Source organism: Asterias amurensis, chromosome 19, assembly GCF_032118995.1.
Source record: "Asterias amurensis chromosome 19, ASM3211899v1".
NCBI lineage: Eukaryota > Metazoa > Echinodermata > Asteroidea > Forcipulatida > Asteriidae > Asterias > Asterias amurensis.
Window position 1 is genome coordinate 15,588,345 of NC_092666.1, and position 17,248 is coordinate 15,605,592.

The 17,248-nt window shown below is 39.1% G+C and overlaps 1 protein-coding gene across 3 annotated transcripts in view; it reads right to left on the minus strand.

Annotated features, from left to right (window-relative positions):
- Positions 1-3,846: 3,846 nt before the first annotated feature.
- LOC139951365 (uncharacterized) overlaps positions 3,847-17,248 on the minus strand; it is a 52,953-nt gene continuing 39,551 nt past the window's right edge. For all 3 annotated transcript variants that reach the window (XM_071950231.1, XM_071950230.1, XM_071950232.1), the window contains 3 exons: positions 11,924-12,092; positions 10,751-10,988; positions 3,847-10,304 (listed from right to left, as the gene is read on the minus strand). In XM_071950231.1, coding sequence (XP_071806332.1) covers positions 8,666-10,304; positions 10,751-10,988; positions 11,924-12,059 — 2,013 coding nt within the window. In that variant the 5' untranslated portion in view covers positions 12,060-12,092 and the 3' untranslated portion in view covers positions 3,847-8,665. The remainder of the gene's footprint in view (positions 10,305-10,750; positions 10,989-11,923; positions 12,093-17,248) is intronic.

Sequence of the window (17,248 nt, forward strand, 5' to 3'; positions counted from 1 at the left end):
ATAATACTATCGAGAATCCTCTGCGCACCGATTCTGCACATCGGGACATAGTGGGCTACTTTATGATGTAAACCGCTCATAAATAATACTATCGAGAATCCTTTGCGCACCGATTCTGCACATCGGGACATAGTGGGCTACTTTATGGTGTACACCGCTCATAAATAATACTATCGAGAATCCTTTGCGCACCGATTCTGCACATCGGGACATAGTGGGCTACTTTATGATGTAAACCGCTCATAAATAATACTATCGAGAATCCTCTGCGCACCGATTCTGCACATCGGGACATAGTGGGCTACTTTATGATGTACACCGCTCATAAATAATACTATCGAGAATCCTCTGCGCACCGATTCTGCACATCGGGACATAGTGGGCTACTTTATGATGTACACCGCTCATAAATAATACTATCGAGAATCCTCTGCGCACCGATTCTGCACATCGGGACATAGTGGGCTACTTTATGATGTACACCGCTCATAAATAATACTATCGAGAATCCTTTGCGCACCGATTCTGCACATCGGGACATAGTGGGCTACTTTATGATGTACACCGCTCATAAATAATACTATCGAGAATCCTCTGCGCACCGATTCTGCACATCGGGACATAGTGGGCTACTTTATGATGTACACCGCTCATAAATAATACTATCGAGAATCCTTTGCGCACCGATTCTGCACATCGGGACATAGTGGGCTACTTTATGATGTACACCGCTCATAAATAATACTATCGAGAATCCTTTGCGCACCGATTCTGCACATCGGGACATAGTGGGCTACTTTATGATGTACACCGCTCATAAATAATACTATCGAGAATCCTTTGCGCACTGATTCTGCACATCGGGACATAGTGGGCTACTTTATGATGTACACCGCTCATAAATAATACTATCGAGAATCCTCTGCGCACCGATTCTGCACATCGGGACATAGTGGGCTACTTTATGATGTACACCGCTCATAAATAATACTATCGAGAATCCTTTGCGCACCGATTCTGCACATCGGGACATAGTGGGCTACTTTATGATGTACACCGCTCATAAATAATACTATCGAGAATCCTCTGCGCACCGATTCTGCACATCGGGACATAGTGGGCTACTTTATGATGTACACCGCTCATAAATAATACTATCGAGAATCCTCTGCGCACCGATTCTGCACATCGGGACATAGTGGGCTACTTTATGATGTACACCGCTCATAAATAATACTATCGAGAATCCTCTGCGCACCGATTCTGCACATCGGGACATAGTGGGCTACTTTATGATGTACACCGCTCATAAATAATACTATCGAGAATCCTCTGCGCACTGATTCTGCACATCGGGACATAGTGGGCTACTTTATGATGTAAACCGCTCATAAATAATACTATCGAGAATCCTCTGCGCACTGATTCTGCACATCGGGACATAGTGGGCTACTTTATGGTGTACACCGCTCATAAATAATACTATCGAGAATCCTCTGCGCACCGATTCTGCACATCGGGACAAAGTGGGCTACTTTATGATGTACACCGCTCATAAATAATACTATCGAGAATCCTCTGCGCACCGATTCTGCACATCGGGACATAGTGGGCTACTTTATGATGTAAACCGCTCATAAATAATACTATCGAGAATCCTTTGCGCACCGATTCTGCACATCGGGACATAGTGGTGTACTTTGTACTCTGCCTATGGCTAATACTATCAAATCGACACTGAAACAATACACGGGACTCCAATAATTAACACCTTGTAATATGCAATTTTATTTCCCAAAATATAAATGACCAAGGCATGTGCAAATAAGTAAAATAGTATCTTTCTGACAACAGTTTGTTCAAAAATTCCAATAGAATAATACAAGTGATTATTTGTTTTTGTGTATGCCTGTACTAATAAATGGCACACAGTTTTATCGTATTATGCTTCTAGTGTACAATTTAACATTTTAAATACATGGCGAAAAAGCCTTAAATTGAAATTTAGTTGATATAAATATACATTGTATAAACACCTTCGTTGTACAATAGACGCAGTTATTTAAATGATGTGAGTGTACACGTGTGTTAACAATCATGTACATTATATCATAAAATAAAATATCAATTTACATTCATACAAAATACCCATCAATCAAATAGTTTTATTGTAGTCACAATAGACAACAAGCCTCGTTCTATACCGCAGCACACAATAACCCTCCCCCACGAAAATACATGACTTTACCACTTAATTCACAACAACGTTACTCCTGTTTATACTGATTGACTTTTTTTCCTGGAGTTTAATTAACGGGGCAAAACGCATGACAACATACAGTCTATTACATCATTGATAACCAAGAGTGACGTCACATGTACCTCATCAATGATGTCATTCGAATCATCAGAGCAGTACTCATCACGATTCAATTGCTGAAACTGCGCAGTGTTGATGTACCGTAGCTTACCCACATAGACTATAGACTAGAGATGGAGTGCGCAGTAACGATGTTATGGATAATCACTTCTGTATAAATAGTTACATAACTTTTCACCTTCTAATAGCTTAAAAGTGTCTGCCGTACATACAACCTCGCTCCCTCTCTCAAACCCTTACAAGTTCAGGCCTCTTTCTTATTTCAATTTCATTAGAATCGTTTCCTAAGTAAGATTTTGGAGATGTTAAAACTGACAAATGCTGCAATTGCTTCGATATGACAGACAATGAAACTTTTGGCTAGCTATGGTTGAAATTTGAAATATTGGTTCTTTTGAATGAATACACGGTGTACCACCGAAACACAGGTTTAGAACTGGCATATAATTGTTGCAAGGTTAACTATTAATACAAATTTGCCAGATAATGTAGTTCATATAACTGGAGAATTCTTACAAAGTATGGGTTCACTACCATTTAAAAAATATGTATATAAATCATGTAAGAGCCGATGGCAAAGGAGACTAGACTTCACGGCAGCTGGACAGTAAGAACATTTCACAAACGTGTTTTTTTGAGAGTTTGACGTTTTTCGCTTTTTTGAATCCTGGAATATGATTAAATTAGTACCGATCACCCTCGACTATCGCATAAAGTCGAACAATACTTCTCTCCCTCTCTCGTGTTTTTTTTTTTTTAATACTGGATTTAATTTCACGATTTAACATTTTGAATATCGTCTCGATGACACCAGGATATCTTCATGTGAGCTTTTAGTTTGATATCCGAAGACAGACAAGTGCCCTCTTCATAACGGCTTGAAGAGAGGCTAAAAGTATTGTGGTCAGATCTTTAAAGGGATCACACTACTGACGTAACTAAATATTAGAATCGAAGGTTGCCCCACGAGAATGGGTTTCAAGTGGCATTGGTTTCCCTTATCCTTGCCAAGAAACACTCTCTTGCTTTCTCACGTCGTGCTTTCAGAGAGACACGGAAGAGGAGAAATGTAATCCTCAACATTTTAAAGTGAGCTTGTCTTGTTCTTTTTTTGTTGAACAAGAGTATGGAATAAACGTATTATTGAATTGAATTGAATTGAAATGAAATTCAATAACGATTCATAGAGCGAAAACTCGGCACATTCTTATATAGAACAAGGATAACCATCATGGAGTGGAGAACACGAAAGTTAACCGATGCCTGGTCACTTGTTGTGCACTAATGCCCTCAGACTCGAGAAAAAGGCCTTGGATAAGTCATTAGTTCATCTGTGTATATTATTCCTTCTTATTCCAAATTACACAAGTACAAGTGACCGGTCTGCCAATAAATAGCGTCAACAAAAAGCCAAACAGAAACACAAAATTAGGCTGAATAGCAATACATCTGTTGTTCTTTTCCAATTTCCACATTCCTTGCAATGAAAGGGACAAATATTTACATTAATTTTCCACTGATTATGAACACAGCGTTTTGTAAAATAAGTTCAATGTTAGAGCGCCCTCTTGGTCTATTATTATGCCAAAAGGTCGGAAGCGAAAGCGGGAGTCCAAAAGAGAAGGCGTTAATTACGGTGTGCGTCTTAACTCGCGCGTTTCATCCAAAATACGCCATATTTGGTAACAATATGCAGCATGCGTCATAATGCATTATTCATTTTACAATCAAAACCAAATAGTAGAATTGCTTACCGAGTCCACTTTTAGCAAAAATATTGCTTAGCATTTTTGTTTTCTTCTGCTAAGTATAAGCAGGGGATATGTCACACAAAAGGTAAATTATGTCTGTCTCTGCTTAGCATATTTTCACTGGCTAAACTTTTGTGTATAATATAAAGAAACTCTATGAAATTGTGAGCTGGTACTACTGACATCTTCTGGAAAAAAAATCTTCCGAATTGATCGATAACCTTAGCAATATCTGCCATGGCTGTAAGCAACTCTAGATGGCCTGTAGTCATGGTCAAATTAAAACGAACAAAATAATTTATATAGTATGTACATCGAAATAAATTACCCAAAATACAATGACGAAATGAACTTAAACTTCAATAATATATAAGATAAAACTAATTGATTAATATCAACAAATTGATAACTGTATAAATTACTACAATACAGAAGAAATTACTCCAAAACGCATAAAAGAAAAACAAAATATTTTAATTAATTACGAGAGTATTACGAAAACGTTGCAATCACTTATTAATACCTACATTATTAAAGGGAAATATTAAGAATATATGCCCTTATAGTCTGTAAAAATTAATTGTAATTTATAAAAACAAAAACAAATGAACAGAAGGCATAGCAACATTTTAAGTGAAGAATAATAATAATAATACTTTGTAGTAAATAGGTGCATACACCATAAGAACTGTCCAGAAAGAAGTGCACGTAAAACCTTGTTGGGAGGCAAATTCTATGGGCATGATTGCCTTTCTTCAGTACAGCCACGATTTGATGTCCAATCTGAAGAACTAAATAGCTCCGGATTTAATTTCTAGTTTGAAGGACTAAATAGCTCTGGATTTTCGCCGATATCTTAAAAAACGCTACCACCCTTAGAAATTATTTCTTTTTAACAGGTTGGTTTTGTATCTACATTTATATAAGATTAAAGCAATTGAACGCTTCCAAAAACCAAAGGAATACGTTCTTGTTTAACTAACTTGTCAACGTCACTTTAAGTCCCTGAACACTATTGCCGAAACACTTTGTATAAAAACTTGTATACCCTAGTTATATTGACCATTGCAAGTCAAATTCGGTTGGAACTGGTGAGCTCTTCCTAATTGTTTTGGAAAAGTATAGTCCTGTGCAAGTGAGCTTAAGTTATAACAAGCGTCACAGATCGAGGGGTTCAGGAATGTTGCCCCCCCCCCCCTTTCATGATAGTGCATGTCATGCAACGTATTCACGGAGTCGTCCCTATGGCAACAAAACTGCGACATTTGGTTGGACTCCAATTTTACAATTAGACAGATTATGGAAACAGCTTAATAAATAATAGATACTGGGATTTGTAATTCCCTCAAATAAATAAGACGAATTAGACTTTCAAAGGTAACTTATTTGTCTAAATGCAAATACAGATTTGAATATAGATTCAAGATTGCCAGGTCTTAGACGTTAGAGTGGATTATTCCCTTGTCGTTAGAGCTAACATAAATCACGGCAATTGCGTCAAATGCTGACGATCACTTTGCATCTCCGTCATTTGAAACCCCCAAGCCCCAAAATACAACCTCAATTCACATCAAAGTCTTCCCACAAGGGTCTGTAACCAGACCTCTCCAGATATGAATTGTACTCGCGATGTATTAATTTTGTGTTGAGCTCACAACAGAAAAGAAAGTTATTTTTCCCACCTGAAAAGGTTACATTTTCATAAGGACTGCATCTTTTTACAAGATTCATAACTGAGTTTGACCTTGGAACCCCAGTTAAAGGAACACGTTGCCTGGGTTTGGACGAGTTGGTCTATGAAAAGCGTTTGAAACCGTTTGTTATGAAATGCATATGGTTAGAAAGATGTTTTAAAAGTAGAATATAATGATATAATAATATCGAAGTCTTATATAGCGCACGTATCTACCAAACAAGGTACTCAAGGCGCTGAGTATACACAAACTTTCAGAAAGATAGGTACATGTAATTGCAGTGATGAATGGTGAGACCGAATTATTTAGCACCTTATAAGGGTTTACAAGGTGCTACGGCGCATTAAGCAGCCACAACCAGGAACACCGGGGCGAACCCCTTCCACGCACGTATCACTCAAAATTGCACGGTTTTCATTTTACGTCACGAACTAACACGGTCGGCCATTTATGGGAGTCAAATTTTTGACTCCCATAAATGGCCGAACGTGTTTGTCGACGAGGTAAAACGAAAACCACGCAATTTCGAGGCATGTTTGTGTAGATCATTGTATTCTACTTTTACATCTTTCTTACCATACCGATTTTATAAAAAACGGTTACAGAACGCTTTTCAAAGACCAACTCGACCGATCCAAGGCAACGTGTTCCTTTAATGCGCGCCCCTCGATGGAAAGCCCCACTTTATGCGCGCCCCTCGATGGAAAGCCCCACTTTATGCGCGCCCCTCGATGGAAAGCCCCACTTAATGCGTACCCCTCGATGGGAACGGAGCGTGTTTTTCCATGAAATCGCAATTTCAATTACTATTTTCAGTTAGTCACACGTAAGTTGAAACTTGATTGATATGTTAATGCACTTTACGATGACTTGGAGTTGATGAAATCAATTCTTTCCCAAAAGTTAGAAAACAAAAAAAATTAATTACCTCATACATATTCATGACTTTAAACACCGTCTTATTGGCCAAACTGTGGAAGCGCCAATTCCTGATATGCAAATACAGGAATGACGTCTCACGGTGCACTAATGCGATTATTAAAACAAAGTACCCCAACATCAAAATGTGCGCAATACAAAGGTACAGTACAAAGTTAAACCAAACGAATTTTGAGAAAATCAAAAAAATTGCATTAATATTTCTAGTGTGTAATACACTTTCGAGGTGTACAGTTTTTACAGTTTTAAAAGGGCGTGAACATCATGTCACACCGCTGCAAATGTTGACAAATGATGCCCCCAAGTTTCGCCTCTGGTCAAAATTGATTCAAGTGAATTTGGTCTCGTTGTTAACCTTGCCTATCCATCATGAACGTGCTCCAACCATCCTTGTCCTTTCTCAAAAGCAGTGTTTATATGTCTGCATCCCACTACCGGCACTTGGGGAATGGTCAGTTCCAAAACCCCAGGGAGTGAAATGCCCAATTCGGGCACACTGAAAGACACTGTCCATTAGTGTGCACAGGTTTCCCCCAAAGAGTCATGGGGTTGAACAAAGAAATATTGACTAGAGCGGGATTTGAACCAACTGAGCTATCTAGCTCAATACTGGTGGTCTCCCTATAGGGCTGCATCCCTCAGTTGAAAGACAGTCAGCATGGTAAAGTTGTTGGTTCAAATCCCACTCACGTAAATTTGTCTTTATTCAACCTCGAACTATTTATTGTTTACCAAGTTTATTACTTGATAATTAAATTATCATATACATTAGATAACTCAACTGAATAGATAAAATCAGTTAAAACTTGGACAACATGATAGGTAAGTGGTATTGGAGCGTTGGCATGGTGTTAACTGTCACAACAAACAGGTGAAGGCATTGTTCTTTTTAAACAATCAGCAATACAAAACATGATATGTTTTTGATTTTTGTTTTTTATAAAAAGGTAACTTGTTTCTCCTCTTTTTTTGTTAAGGAAATAAGTAAAATTGAAAGTAAAATATCTACTTAAACTTTAAAAATCTCCAGCTTGAAGATTAAGAGCAAACTGGAAGCCATAATTATTACCTGTTACTGTGGAAACGTTTTATCATGATTTTTGTAAACATCATACAAATCAAACAAAAAAAGAGGCAAGTTTAAACAACTTATTCGTCCCTGTGACTTTAGTATTATCAAAAAGGGAGAACAATAAAAAAAGTTAAATTTCTTTCTAAATTCTGGTTAAAATGATTTCTACTCAAACGTGTGATGCCTTTAAAAAATGACTTTAAAAACTATACTATACGTATCCCTTTAAAAAAAAAAGACAAAACTATTTTGAAATTTTATTTACAAGTTTTTGTTGTTATATAGCTCCATTACAAGGAAATAATAAGCATACATGGTACCCAGCCTTCATTCACTAGACTTAGATTCAAAGCAAGCATAGGTGCTGTAACACATGATTTTGGGGCATACTTAAACACAAGTAAAGCTTTGCACTTCCAACAAGTGTGAAATACTCAGTATTGACAAATCAATTGTGGGCCAAACTTCATAGAGCTGCTAACAGTTTCTGCTTGCAATTTTGGTTGCTAAGCATTGGGACATTATCACATCAGTTGCTTAGAATAAAACTTGCCAAATACAGAAAAAACCTGCTTAAGAAACATCGATTACCGGTTAAAAATAAGCTGTAATTATGCAACGTGGATCGCCTGGTTCCCGGTTTACTTTTGCTCAGCAGTAACCATTTTGGCTAGCATACACAGATTACCAGCCAAAGTGAATCATGTGAGGATTTCACTAGTCATCCATGTCTAACAGCTTTATGAAATGAGGCCCTGTTTTAATGTGCAAGCTTTATCAGTTGAAGGAAGAGTTGACACATAATTATTACATTATTTTGTGTTTAGACCTATTGGTCTTTTGATTCAGTATGAGGCTCACGTTTTATCCATACCTCTTTCATCTGGGGTCTTCTCTTGCTCAGAACCGAATCACTCTCAACTTTAACCAGACTTCCTTCAGGTACCAAGCCACGATCCGGGGTCAAGAGATGAGGTCGAAATGAGCGTTCTGACTTGACTGTATTAACAGCACCAGGAGATCGAAGGACACGCATCGGCTGGGGGCAACCGGCGCTTTGACTGGCTCCGGTGTCGAAGGGTCCGGTGTCAAAATAGAAGTCTCTGAACTTCCTCATGGATTCCTCTGGATCTTCAGCCGTTGGAGGAAATTGGAAGACTGTACCTAAACTACTTGACTTTTGTGTCGGGGTGCAGGGAAGGGATCGGGAGGATGGCTTAGGCTCAAGAGTTATCTTGGGAGATTTAGGTTCCACCTCTTGATACGAAGGAGGACGGAAATTGTCTCTGTTCCACTTTCGCTTGACACGAAGTTTGATTGGAATACATTTCTCCTGATTTTTGCGTTCCAAGTCACTTTTCTCTTCTGCCGTTGTATTTTGAGTTTTCTCAGATTTGTTCTGAGTGAGTCTATCAGTTTGACTCTCCATCTTGACTTCTGTTTCTGCTCGGGTCCTTTCTGGTGATCGTCGTGGAGACAAGAGATTGCTGGAGTACCCTCGATCAGGAGAGGCCTTCCTTGGTGAGTGTTGCCATGGACGCACTGGTTCAGGTACCCTCATGGTGTTATTATCATTGGGTGGAGAGGTGATGGTGGAGGGAGCTAACTTGATCTCAGGTGGTGAGGAGAGAGTCAATTGAGATTGTCGACGTTCATTCATTCTTCTCAGGTAAAGCTCAGACTGCATCGGACGCTCTGGAATGCGTATCACGTTCTCGTGTCTTTGTTGTTCAGTTTGGGATATGTTTAGCCCACTTATCCGAACCTCATTCTCTGTATGAGTTCTCCAGATTGTCCCTGGGGATTGGGTCATGGGCATTGCAAATGTCCGAGGCATCATCTGAGCACGGAGCTTTGTAACACGATCATGCTCCAGTCGGGATTGTGCCTCCTGATGGGCTCGAATCTCAGCCTGGGAGTATGTAAACCTTGGACATGGTGCTGTGAAAATAGGGCTTAACGCTGAGGCTGGGCTAGGCATTGGAGAAAGGTAGCAAGGGCTTGCAGGCAAAGAGTGAGAGTAGAATGGTGGTCTGAGGGTAGGGTAGCTTGGAGAGAAAGGTGGTGGTCTGGCATCCATTGGGAGTATAGGAGGCTGCATTTCAGTCCTCATACCAGGTTGAGGTACACCTAACGGTTCTGCATCACCAAGGCTATGAGAACGTTGCCTCACAGGTCTTGGTCTCTTTGAGCCATCGAGGGATTCCGTTGAGTCACTGGAAGACTCACTGAGTGTCCTACCTCCGGTTCGATCCTGAGATTTATCATTACCTCCTTGTTCATCAATAAGAATGACATCATCTGGAGAGCTGGGGTTGTTGGCTGGGGCTGATTGGGGAGGCATGTACTGTGGGATATACTTCATGTCTGTTCCAGGGTAGTTCACTAAGATCAGCTTACTGAAATTAAACTTGTAGGTGAATCTCTTCCCTTTGGTTTTATGAAGGATGCGCTTGTTGTAATAATATCTAGTAGAAGAGAATGAAAGGAACATTGTCAATGTTACACAAGTTGGTAGAAAATAAACAATGGTAGAAGAAAGGGATGCAGCGTCTTCTCCCTGAATGCGCCAGTTAAAACACCAGAGGACCAGTCAAAAATCTCTCCAAGAAGTCCAACTGGCTTGGAAGTGTTGGTAAGTATCCCTTTTTTAATGTGAGTTATGGGCTAATGAAAAAGCTGATCAGTCACTTAGAAAGTTAAGGGCAAACCATGGAACAGCTGATTTATGCAGGCTCCCTATTGCCTCAATCCTCCAAACCAACTGGAGTTGTGTACCCCTGTACCATTGTGCAGCAGAATGTCAAGCATGCCTAAATCAACAACAAATTATCTACATTGATTGATTCTGAAGGACTCAAGAAAGTTGAGAGTAACAGGGGGGGGGGGGGGGTATGGGGGTTTGGATACTAACCTGAGTGCTCTGCTGAGTTTGTCGTAGTTCATGTGTGGTTTACACTTCCTCATTCCCCATACCCTGGCTAACTCATCCGGATCCTTGATAAGAAACTCTCCATAGTCTCCTTGCCATGTAATCACGTCACGGAACTCTTCTTTCTGGAGGAGCTCTAGGATAAAATGCCAGAGTTGGATTTGACGAGAGCCAGGACTGCTCTCTGGTTTATAGGCCCAGTCTGGGAATGCCATGTTGCCTGCAAAATAGAAACACAACATAGACAAATATTTGTTATAGATGGTACAATATCATCAGGGATAAAGAATAATAAGTAGGTTTTACCTCACACCCATCTATGATATATGCACTATATTTTTGGCACTTTCTAAGTTTTGCTGAATTGCTTTGACAAGGGTGGATTGTAATGCTATCAAACCAGGAGAAGAATTTTGGAGTAATAGTGGCTTTTGCTAAGATAATAGTTTCATTCACAGCAAACTGTGTTCCTAACAGAAAAAAATTGACCAACTAAGATGATTTGAAGAAAGACAGCGGACTAGAGACAGCAGAGTTATTGACAGCAGTGCACGGCAGAACCCTATGGAGAGCCATCACAGTTTGGTGGACACCATCCAAAATAAACTGAACTAACTAAAGCTTTACTGGCGAAAGCAGAGCTATGGACAGCAATGCAGGACAGAACTCTATGGAGGACCATCACAGTTCGGTGGACACCACCTGAAATAAACTAAACTAACTAAGGCTTTAACTGGAGACAGCAGAGCTATGGACAGCAAGTCAGGACAGAACCCTATGGAGAGCTATAACAGTTCGGTGGACACCACCCGAAATAAACTAAACTAACTAAGGCTTTAACTGGAGACAGCAGAGCTATGGACAGCAAGTCAGGACAGAACCCTATGGAGAGCTATAACAGTTCGGTGGACACCACCCGAAATAAACTAAACTAACTAAAGCTTTACTGGTGACAGCAGAGCTATGGACAGCAATGCAGGACAGAACCCTATGGAGAGCCATCACAGTTTGGTGGACACAACCCGAAATAAACTAAACTAACTAAAGCTTTACTGGTGACAGCAGAGCTATGGACAGCAGTGCAGGACAGAACCCTATGGAGAGCTGTACCAGTTCGGTGGACACCACGCGAAATAAACTAAACCAACTAAGTACCTGAGTTGTAGACAGGTGTAGCAGGACTTGGGATGCTAGCACTGGGTGAAGGTTCTGGCTGATGTTGAGGAGTTGTAGGTGGATCTAAACATCGATAGTGCATCATTTTAGGTCCACGCTGTACACGACAAGGCATCCACGGTTGAGAGCGCTGATGCGGTGAAGATAACTGAAAATCAAAATAGGACAATAAACACTTATGAAAACATCTTTAAAAACTCCAAAGTAAACGATGATCGTGTTTAATACCTCTGATATGGTGAAGATAACTGCAAATCAAAACAGAATAAAGAACATTTTGAAACATCAAAGTAAACGATCTTGTTTACTGCAAGATAACCAAGGACAGAAAACAACAACAAAACTTGAGAAAATTCGAAGTATAGGCAAGGCTCATGATGTGAATTAATATTGTTACACAGCTACAGTGATTTGTGATTATAACAAAAGTTAAATATCAACAGCGTTCTCCTTTAACAGTGGTCCACTGGCCAAATTGAGTGGGATTCGAACCACCAATTCCTGAGCAGATGTCTGAACCCATATTAGCTTGAAGCCCAATGACAGCAGGTCAGTTTGAATCCTTCATCAACCATGTTCAGTGTTTCTTGTTACTTCAAAGCATAGCTTTATTACAAAGCACACATATGACCTATAACATTATCAACATTTCATTCCACCGTATAATTTCAGGTCCTACAATGATTAGAAGATGAAGTGTCAAGATAAGTCAAGTTTAGGAAAGAGTCTGAGGATTGGCAGTAAATGCAATTTATTTGTTGTACGTAATTGTAGTTATTTAATACTCCTAGCACATGCTGTCATTGCACATTACAATGTCAAATTAATGGTCTGTTGTGAATTACCAGAAACAACACTAATATAAGATATTTGGGTTTGGGGTTGAGGAGCAATAAGAAAGCAACATTTTAAAGACAGCAGCTAAATATCTTAAGAACAGTAAGTAAAAACAAACAAGAGAGCTCAGTCCAGTAGTTTCCAACCATGTACACTTCCATCAACCGTCCATCAACTTCCATCAACATTGAAGACCTACAGCCAAATGTATTTATATCTTGAAGCTCCTCAATAACACTGCTTCTTAAAATACCTCAAAGATTTTTTTTCAGTAATGATGGAAAAAACCAGGACATTCTATAAATAACCTCATATTTCCAAAATGGCTTCGGCATTTTAAGACTTTAAACTTTCTGATTAGGTTCCCAACGAAAGGAAACCTTTGAGAAAAAAAGGTTTCACAACATTACAAACAATATTTTTCCTTTTCTACGATGGACTGTCATCACTCAGGTGCGGTTTGATTAAAAAAAAAATAAGAAGCCACAAGAAAAAAAACTCAAAAGAACAGTTACTTTTTAAAAGTACTAAAATATACATCACTTCGCAATAACAGTTCACAAACTCACCTTTTCGAACGTTTAACCGTTGACTAAACCCTCAATCTACGTTAGAATTCTACACGATTTAACTTTATAAAATGTACAGCGTGTGGGAGGCAGATGCCGAGGTGCAAACTACGCCACCTTACCCGCGCCTGACCGACTAGATCTAGAGCTGTACTTGCCGGCCGGACTGCACTTCGTCTGCTATCTATGGTTGACACTCATAAGTACAACATCTACGTAACATTCTGTGCTTTCAGATGCGTGGACGTACTTTTCGCGCTCGTTTCAGCAACGGAGGCGGTTGCCACGGTAACTAAGGAAGTTAAGAGTTGATGTTTCCGCTGTTATTGTTGATAGGAAGATGTCCAATCCGGATGGATTCAATGAAATCTCGGGTTAATTCTGTCCGGTTTCGTGCCTTGATATAATGAACAGCGAGGCCTATAATCAATCTTCCTGCGCCGGGTATACAGCGTCTATACACGGGTCATCAGACATCGATGGCGATGGCCAATTTTATACAAGTTTCACGTATGGCGCACGTTTTGCTTCGATATTTAATTATCCGGACGTCATGAAGAGCGGGGACAAACGCAGGGACTTTAGAGACTATAACCGGTAATGACGTCATGATGACGTCTTCAGAGGGGCTTCGTGATGACGTTGTCGTTTAAAAGAAGATGATTTTTAAAAATCGTTTTGAAAGTTTGCTTTTTATTGATGAAAGATGAGAAATGCGTTTACCCGTCGTTTTGTTCTTTTCTTGTTTAAATTTCACTCCCTTGGTGATGAATGGGATTACTGTCTAAATGCGTGATAGGTTATTGCCGACTGTGTCATATCTCATGTCACTCTTCATAAAAATAGCGATCCAAACTATTAATGGGTCGATGTTTTAACTTAAAAAATAAATTGATGTTGGTAGCAGTTATCATGTGAATTTTCTTTGACGTTTTACACTGTACTGCTCAAAATGGATGAGAACAACTTTCCTCAAAACCAAGGCCGAATAACGGCTCTGCTTACCGCGGTATTCTGCGCTTACGGAGTAAAGAATCAGTGCCTAATTTAATAGAGCTTAAGCACGCAACTTTGCTAACAAAACTTTGCGTTTAAAAAATATTAGCAGGATACCAAGACGTGATTGTATCTCTGAGTTCGCAGTGATAGAACCCCACGAATCAAAACTCCTTGAAAGGTACAATTCCAAAACAAGGCAGGAAGCGTGTTTTGGCGGGAAATAATGCGGTCCTTTTTAGCATAATATTTATTTTAAAAAACTGCAGTTAGGACGTTTAGGTCCCCGTTTGGTTTGCGTTTTGTGAAATTTTAATTAACTATTGTCAAAAGCACACCTACGGATGTTGGTAACTTTGTGATTTGTTATTCGGACCATTGAGAGCATGTGTTTTGAAACTGGCGATTATACACGTGGCCGTGTCGTTTATGTTCAGATAGTCTGCTATGATCCACGCAGTATCTTTCAGAATCCCACAACATGGATTTTCATCGAACTAAAAGGAATAATGGAGCTGTCTTTTGTGGGTGGACACAGTGTTTCAAATAAGTAATGGCGAGTGTTCAAAACCCACGCAATGCATTGACCTGCTAAATGCTGAGTAATGATGTTGTGTGCTTCAAGCTTGAGATACTCAATGTGCGGAGTTTTGTATTGCTCATCAGGGCCCAATTTCATAGAGCTGCTTAAGTAAAAATGTTATTGCTTAGTAAAATCAGATTACTGGCCAAGACCCCACTCAATTGTTATGCTAAGTAAACAAAAGCTAAATACCAGTTAAAAGCAATGGATATGGCATGACATTTGGCCAGTAACATCTGTAAAATAAGCAAGCTATTTTCGTGCTTAAGTATTTTTTTGGCTTAAGCAGCTCTATGAAATTGGCCACAGAGAGAAAGGGCATGGCTACTCGTAACAATACGGAGACTTTAAACTGTTTGAAAAGCTTTCTCAAGACGTGTTTATATTGTTACAACTGTGGAATGTAAAGACTATAGCTTGAAATTCAAGATGTTTACAAGAAATATTATTCTGAATAACACTACGTTTAAATAATAATCACGATGATGATATCGGCGCACATTTTTAGATTGTGATACTATTATAATTTAATATACACCTTCTTTGTTTGAGGTGTAAGCGAGGATTCATTCATATAGACATACCAAATTTTCCAATGTGTTATTGCAATCTGTCCATACTCAAAACATGAAGGTCTACAACGATGAGAAATGAATACGGGTATCATTATAGGATAATCTATACCATTCGAAATATTTCCAAACGGAGCAATATCATCAAATCTTGAGGAGATTATTTGTTATCAAAAGCCTTTTCTTTAGCACTCGGTAACCATGGCATCAATCAGATTATGCTTTAACCTTGTTGTAGACTGACTTTGCATTCATCATATCCAATACAATAATCAGGTCACTTTGGATAAGATATCATATTTCTGCATCAACAACACAATTATCCAACACGTTTACCCCGTGCCATTGCTCCGTGCATTGAGGTAAAACAAAGATATATCATGAGAAGTCAACTGTCCATCATTAAACGCTCAATCAAAATTAACCACGGTGCTGTAGCTACTTGTGTATGGTATAGCTTGACATGCACCCAGCGTTGTTAATATTGAATATGGCATTGGTTATACGAATCATACACCAACAAAATAGAAATATGTATTGTTAGAGTTTTGTTGAGCTCACGTAAAGCACCAATGTCAAAAATTTCAACACAAACTTGAGGACGTGACGCAATGTTGATAACACACTTTCATGACAGCCAATTGGATTCAACGATAAAACAAGATAACAAAAGGGTTATGCGACGTCCTTCCAAAACTAAAACCCTGGAATAATTAAAGAAAACATTCACATGAATGTCGCCAATAAGAACTTAATAGTAACACTTACGTTCGTATTGCTACGCTGTACACAATGTAAATGTCCCACGATTTCCACCTGTTGCGATCACAGAGAGCGACTGCTATACACGTTACATTAATTAGCACTTTAAATGACTCTGATGGTATGCTCACATTGGATACGGCTTTATACTCCCTCGTACGACACGCTGAGTGTGTACGACACGACAAGCAAATATGACATCGCGTCCCGGGCTGTCCAGGTATAACGTTGGAATCAATGTTAGGTTTTTTTTTTAGTTGGCTGATCATGCGACGAGTTGTGCGTAGGAGTTGATTTTCTCCGCTTTTTTCTCTTCCCTTTTTGAGCAATGGTTGTTGATGATATCACATCAGCGTGCTACACTGTGTATATCCTCGCCTGGGGTGAATAGGGTTGAAGTGATGTAAAAAAGCTGCTTAACTAGTTGTGCTTGTTTAGATGGCTAGAGATGTAGAACTGGATATGATTCCACTGATACTGCAGAAGAGGACCATATTGTTGACAACTTACTCTAAATTAGTCATAAATTGATCCCCATTTTGTTGGAACGTGAAGTAACTGTAATTGTTCTATACGTTCCAAAGATCGGCCCTTCGCAATGATGACATTTTCTAGAATCATACAATACAATTATACAAAATACTCCTATTTCGGCGTTTGTTGACAATAACTATATTTAGATGTGCTCTGTCAGAGTACGGGGCGCATTAAATGTATCTTTATATAATAGGTTCATAAATTGTTTAAATTAAGTACAATTCAAATTGTGTAGGCGTTTTTATTTATGTTCGTGCCCTCTCTCTTTCTTGAAAGTAGTTGTCCGTACACGTTCATAAGATTAAAAAAAAAAATTAAACAATGTTTGTAACCTGCAAGCTCATAAAGCTTTACGTAGAAATCTCTAGTTGAGTAATGCCGATTTTGGGCAACACTAACACTATTTGATTATTATCATGTATAACTTCGCTCGCCCCAAAGTGAAGTT